Consider the following 7,443-nt stretch of genomic DNA (forward strand, 5'->3'; position numbering starts at 1 on the left):
GCAAACGACGAGAAGATCGGCGACTTGAAGACTTAGGGGCAGTAGACTTGGTAAAACCCTTAACATTGGCAACATTAGCATAACCCGTCCCCTCAAACCTTTGCTCAGAGGATCTCACCACAACATTCTCACCCGGAACAGTTGGAGCATCTTCAAAAACAACATCGGACGTGTCGTCACTCTTGATGAAGTCCAAAGCAGACATAACTGCCAAAAAACAAATAAAGAAAAATAAGTCACAAACAAAGTAAAGTAAAAAGGCATAAAAGGGGAAAATGCATACCAAGGCCATTTCTCATTAACACCGGATCCCGATCGGCTTTTGCCCAAATATTACTAACCCCTAAAAGCACTAACAAATGTTCGGGAAAGGGACGAACCCTCGAAGGGCACCCCCGAATGGCTGAAAGAAAGGCATCGTTCAAATCAGACTCAGAAGGTTCCGGATCATTGAGAACAGCATCCGGACGCCTCCATACCATTTTAAAAGGAATGACAGAATCAGAAACCCAGAAAAACTGATCCTTCCAGGATCTAAGGGTTGTAACCATTGATGAAACGAGACAAGTATCAACCTTTGTCGCTTCAAAAGTAAACCAATCGCCATTTTTGGCTAAACGAAAAAACCTCCGGAAAAGCAACAGAGAGGGATCATAGCCAAGAGCACGACAGAGCACTTCAAAGTGCAAAACCCTAGCCATTCCTTTTGGATGAACTTGCCCAAAAGACACTCGGTAATACTCAAGCAAGTTTAGAACAAAAAGCGAAAAAGGGTAACGAAGATTGGACCATTGAAAATGGCGACAATACAAAGCAATCGAACCCGGAATCGGTTTGTCAATAGAAACATCACAAGAAGGGGCGGTTGGATTAAACCTTTTATCAATACCATATTCAAGGCAAAATAGGTCTACCTCCTCTTGTGTCATCCGAGAGAATGACCTCGCTAAATCCTTAAGGGCACCCATGATAGAACAAAGTAAAAGTGAAAATGGAGAAGAGAAACTAACCTGAGGAAGGAAAAACTGTTAATGATTGTAAGGAAAATGAAGAAAGTTTGCAACTGTTAAAATAAATATGAAAGTAAAGTAGGGGTATTAAAGGTAAATAAATAATCCCTGCCAATCCGCCGCCTGACACATGTCAATCAAATCAACTGTCAAATCGTTTCAAATTCAAATTTCAAAAAAGTAACTGCCTCAAACCTTTCAAGCCTCCAAGCAACAAACCCTTCAAGCCTTTAAAAGACATGCATAAAAGTCAGAAGTCTTTGAGTGTACTACCCCAAAAACCTCTGACTTGGGGGGCTGACGACGGGGGTAGCCCAAGGATAAACAAAATGATTAATATGCAAAGAGCTTAAAAGGTTGAAAGGTTCATCGGATGAAAAGCTGTAAAATGAGGGAATCGAGAAACAGTAACTAGTCATGTCTAACAGCTCGTCCCACCAACTCACGCTCACCAACTCACAAAGTCAGAGCAGGTCTGCACAAGCACACTCTATTAACCAGGGGTCCAAAGCCTTCAACCCCAAAAGGGGAAACCCTCCATAAGCAAACAGGTCTCGCTAGTATAGTCCATACCATTTCGGGAGGTGTCTTCCACTATAAGAAGACAGCTCATAAACACTTCAAAGACATTCCGAAAAGCACAAAGATTCCTTAATCTCTAGTCATTCAAAGAGTTCTTTGTCACTTCCAAATAACTCTTCATCAGAATCATCTCATTCATTCTATTTGCTTTCTTTTCTGGATCCGAGCCGGCCTTGGAGAAAGAACTTCAAAGCAAGTAATACAAACATACTAGTGAACCTCCTTCCACGTTTTGCAAACGTGGAGGGACCCCGCGACCTGCGTTAGGCAAAACTGAACCCTTCAGCCCTTTTGCCTGACCAGCCCCGCTACCATCCTTGGTCCCGTGTTTGTTGCATCAACAAGTGTCTTCCGTGTAAGGTGGACATTTGTGATTGGAAGGTTTTAGGGAATCGGCTCCCTACCGGGGGAATTTGGACCGGAAGGGAATTGACTTACCTCAATGTTTTTCCGTTATGTAATGACGTCAAGGGGGTACCCAGGTTCAGTCCTAGGTGGGTGGGCGCCCCCCCCCCCCATAATTTTTTTTGTGTATTTTATATGTAAAAATCCCAATCGTAACCCTTAAAAGTTTGGTTGAACTCCATATTTGCACCTTCCTAAAAAATAATCCTTGAGTCCGTCACTGAATGACGTTGTTAAATAAGTTAATAATGTGTACGAGGAGTGCTCATCAACCAAGAGAATATTGGATGTGATTGCGGCATGGCTCGACGTCACGTTTTCATGGGTTAGAATCCTGTTGACAAGGGCGTAGGATAGTGGGGGCGGGAGAGGGTGACCAACCCCCCGGACTTTTCGTTCAGTAGTGAAGAGTATGTAGTTTTCGTATAGAAATTTTTGGGTATATACGTTTTCAACCCCCCGTTTTATAGAAAATTTTGGGTGTGTACCGTGTACGTTTTCGACCCCGGGTCGGAAATCTCAAGCTTCACCACTGCCTGTTGACATTATGGGTTGGGTCGAAAACTTAAATGCTCCACAACCAGGAGAGAAGCTTTGGGTGCGATAGTCGTGGTTACATAGTGTGTCATTTAGAAACTTAAGAAAGATGTGGTCTTCTAAACAATGGAACAAGAATAACTACGTTGTTTGTTGACGTTGTGTATTTTTCTTTTCATTAGTATTCATTTAGTTAAAGCCAAAAGGAAATGCACGATTTTGTGGATAGAGTAGCTATCCCGTTGTTACTCATGTAACTTTTCATGTTTTAGCCGTCAAAATTCAATTTCTTCGTTAAAATATCACTTTCAAATATAAATTTGGATATTTCCATTGCTTCATAGTAACGACTGATACCAACCATTAAATTTGATTTGAAAATTGCTTCATATAATAATTGATTTAACTCAATAATTATCGTTACACCACTTTCTAAAGTTTTTAGATATTTTATAGTTTGTTGGAGATATTTTATCTAAGGCTATGCCTAGCATCTTGCTGTCTAGATTCTAGGGGCAAGGGCCCACTCATTTTTATCAAATATTTTTAATTAGTTAAATTAATGTTTCCTTGATTGATAGTTGCGACATGAACACCACGGACATTGCACATCCAACTCTAAATCATTTAACGTTTTCCTCATATATAGGAGTGGTCATGAGTTCACCTCATGTCCCATCTTTCTTAAAACACTCAAATTCATCATTCTAATTGTTATTAACTTATTAGTGTTGAAATAATCTAATAGAACTTGTGGTTTGGTCATCTCGTACACCACTCGTCCGAAGGTTGGACACAGTGTTCCTGTACTGCCGTAGGTGCTAAATCACTAAGCAATATTGAAGGTGTTTTTGTTGTCTTTGTCTTCATCACCGAGTGACGCCTTCATCCTGACGAGAGGCCATCTTGAGGCATCATGTAGGACCCCACAAGCTTGTGACGAGTGTATAATACATGATTCCAACACCAATAACTCAATCAACAACTACTTAACCACTAACTAGTTGTTGATCAAGTTGTTATTCGTCTTTATCCTATATATAGGAGCATCTTTATTATAAAAGCAATTTTAAGTAATGAAATGCAAAAACATGTATGCCCGCTCGAACCACAACAATAATCAAATCTTCTTCTGCATTTCGATTAGGTGGAGAGTCAAGTGGGATATCCATGATAAGATAATAAAGAGATGGTTTGAATTGTTGTGTGAAATTTGGTTATGTGATATGGTATATATATACAGTGGCGAAGCTTGAGATTTCTGACGGGGGGTTGAAAACGTATATACCCAAAAATTTCTATAGAACTAGGGGATCGAAAACGTATATACCCAAAAATTTCTATACGAAAACCACATATATTACACTACTGAGCGAAAAGTTCGGGGTCGGGCGCCCTCCCCTGGCCTGCGCCCCTGTATATATATATTGTTTCTAATATTTTAAAAAAAATATTTTTTTTGTTCAAACCCCACCCCCAACGACTTTATTCCTCGAAAACCCCAAATCTCCAACGGTCAAATCGAGCCTAATGCTCGTTATTGAAATGGCAGGGGCCATTAACGCCCCGGCCTGTGTTTAATGCCCTGGCGGTCAGACATGCGTAGCAAGTATTTGAAACTTTTATGATCACATTAAATAAAAAATAGAGTTAAATGCTATTTTAGGGCATGTTTGGCTAAATTTATTTAACTCAAAAAGGACTTTTTGTTAAAAGGACTTATTGACTTATAACTTTTTGAGGAGTTTTTAAAAAAAGTGTTTGGATTAGCTTATTGAGTGGAAAAAGCCAAAATTACTAAAAAGGACATTCTTCATATTGAAAAGTTGTTTGGTAGGGGGTAAAAAAAGTTGTTTGGTAGGGGGTAAATTTGTAATTGTGTTGAAAAGCTCTAAAAAGTCACAAATTTCTGACTTTTAAAAAATGACTTTTTCTCCCTACTGAAAAGTTGTTTTGAAAAGGACTTCTCACTTAGCCAAACACTATTTTGACTTATTGGCTTTTTGAAGAAGCCAATAAGTCAATAAGCTGGTTCAAAAAGCTTAGCCAAACATGCCCTTAGTCTCTGTGGTTTGGGCCATTTTGGCAGTTTAGTTCAAATGTTTCATTTTTCACATCTGGATCCAAAAAAGTTTCATCGTTGTCATTTTAGTCCACTGAGTTAACTTTATCCATTATTTCTGTTAATTAGAAGACCAATTCGGTCATTTTATATTGCTGAATTGTCATTCTAGTTAACATATTTACATATAAAATGATCGAATTGCCCTTCTCCTTAACAAAAAAAATGGATAAAGTTAACCCAGTGGACTAAAATGACAACGATAAAACCTTTTTGGACCCACAGACAAAAAATGAAACCTTTGGACTAAACTGATAAAACAGCCCAAATTACAGTGACTAAAATAACATTTAACTCTAAAATATAAATTAATTTTGCAATTAATAATATTATAACTGACAATACTTAGACTATCCACATCAAGGATGTTTGTAGGTGATTCTTGGTCTATGTGGAGGGCATTTGTGAGAGGGATGGATTAGTGGGTGTTGTAGAGGATGCATGGAGGGTGTTCATTCTTAAGGATTCTTGGGGAAAAATGGTGAAGAATGGGGGAATGGTGGGTCCTTTCTTTTTTTTTTTATTTAGTTTAAATTTAATAAAATAATTATAATAAGGTTGTTTGTGGGAAGGATATATATGTTATTGTTGTGGGTAAAAAGTGTTTGTGAGAAGAATAAGTGAAAAGCTGATGTAGCATGCTGATTAAGCTGTTTGTAGAAAGGATAGCCTTTCACTGATAATAGATAAATTCTTGTTCCAAACTGGCAACGAGTTAAAAATTGGAATAATTTAAAAATTACAGGTGGATCAAAGTCAAATGGTTCAATGAGCATATTTAGATTTTAAAATAAGGTATTTAAATGCACTCACTTTCCTCATCAGAATACTCACTCATCTACCTTCTGCCACAAAACACCTAAAAGAATATCAAAATCTCATCATCTTCATTCAAACTTTTGAACATGCTGCTGCATGATCCAATTGGGATTCCATCTTGTTTTACAGCCAGTGCCGGTGAAGATCAATATTCAGTTGTCACAAAGTCCGGCCAGACCCTTTTCATGTCCGTTTACAAGACCCATATCGCCGGTAGTTGCCGCTGCATCACCATAACATGGTTGAAACACCACCTGTTTCACGGGTTATCGGTTTCGGTTGACGGAGATGACTCACCCGAGGCTGACTCCACCTGCAAGGTGGACCTAAAACCATGGTGCTTTTGGAGAAAACAAGGGTCCAAAAGTTTTAGCATCAATGGTAAGGTTTAATAATATATAACTGATTTAATAGTGTTATACTCTTGTAGGCTGTTTGTAGTTTTTAATGGGCTCTCAATTATTCAGACCTCTAACTGGTTCAGCACTTAATAGTTCTGACTAATTGTTTCGCTAGCAGACATTTGCCTCCGAATGGTTAAACATTATATCGAGTCTGACATTTGCCTTTGAATGGTTAAATATTATACTGACTATTAATGATTCAGACCTCTTACTAGTTGATTCAGACTTCTTACTAGTTTAGCACTTAGTGGTTCAAACCTCTTAGTGGTTAAGAACTTATCCATTCAGAAGTTGTCAAACAGCCTCTCAGTATATATACTCCCTGTATATATACTTTTGTAATATTAGTTATTGATTATTTCGAATACACAAAAATTTACATTTGTTTTACCTTTTATGGTATCAGAGCCAAATATGCCTAACATGTTTTTGTCTTTTCTAGGGATTATCCTGGATGTATTTTGGGACCTCAAGGGTGCGAAATTTAACGGTGAGACAGAACCAACGTCAGAGTATTACGTCGCAGTGGTTTGCGATCAAGAAGTGGTGCTTTTGCTCGGTGATTTGAAGAAAGATGCTTATCGGAAAACCGGTTGTAGGCCTGCTTTGATCGAGCCCATTTTGGTATCAAGAAAAGAACATGTTTTTGGTAAGAAAAAGTTTTCAACAAGGTTAAAGTTTCATGAAAAAGGACAGTTTCACGAGCTTTCAATTGAGTGCAAGAACAAAGGGGATGGATACGCGGTTGCTCCGGCTATGGAGATAAGAATAGATGGACGTTTGATGATCAATGTAAAGCATTTGCAATGGAAGTTTAGAGGCAATGAATGTATCCATTTTAGTAAAGTGAGAATAGAGGTATATTGGGATATACATGATTGGCTTTTTAGCCCGGGTTTAAGGCATGCGTTGTTTATCTTTAAGCTCGCGGTTCCCGAGCCTTCTCCAGCGATATCAGGACGGTCTTCACCATTGTCGTCACAGAGTTCGGGTTCGGTTGATGGGTTTGATCCAAGTGGTTTAAATGAGTTTTGCCTGTTTCTTTATGCTTGGAAGGTTGAATGAGATCATTATAATAATGGTCAATTCTGGTCAAGAGTTTGATTGTATCTAAGTGTGTATGTATGTATATAATATAACATGTATAATGACATGTATCGGATTAGTGGGGACTGGATTGAAATGACGAGTCATATGATATAACATGGAATTGTTTGTTCTTGTTTAATGAATCTTAACCTTTTGCGAAGAAAATTGTGTTCTTTCATTGGGAAAACAGTCACCAATCTTTCTCAGTCCATGTGCTATTAATTTAACTTTTTTTATTGGGGTAGATCACAATTGGGTATTATTGGGTTTGGGCTGGGCCTAGCTTTCTAAGCCTATGGTGTAATGTTTCTATGATTGCACAATCTAAATGAAAAAAAAGAAAGAAGATATTCACCCATATAGGTTTATTACACCGACAATTTAAAGGTGAGAACCGACAATTAAGGGAGTCTCAACGACATTCCTCTAGATTCGTGGATCTAAAGGCAAGCCTCTTATTTTTCTTCTCAATTCC

At 38.3% G+C, this 7,443-nt stretch overlaps 1 protein-coding gene across 1 annotated transcript; it reads left to right on the forward strand.

Annotated features, from left to right (window-relative positions):
• The first annotated feature begins 5,465 nt into the window (after positions 1-5,465).
• LOC110916626 lies at positions 5,466-7,133 on the forward strand. The gene is made up of 2 exons (XM_022161332.1): positions 5,466-5,856; positions 6,322-7,133. Exons 1-2 carry the CDS (start codon positions 5,562-5,564, stop codon positions 6,942-6,944), a joined length of 918 nt encoding a protein of 305 aa, XP_022017024.1. The 5' UTR covers positions 5,466-5,561; the 3' UTR covers positions 6,945-7,133.
• The last annotated feature ends 310 nt before the right edge of the window (positions 7,134-7,443 follow it).

The sequence above is a fragment of the Helianthus annuus genome, chromosome 16 (assembly GCF_002127325.2).
Source record: "Helianthus annuus cultivar XRQ/B chromosome 16, HanXRQr2.0-SUNRISE, whole genome shotgun sequence".
Taxonomy (NCBI): Eukaryota; Viridiplantae; Streptophyta; class Magnoliopsida; order Asterales; family Asteraceae; genus Helianthus; species Helianthus annuus.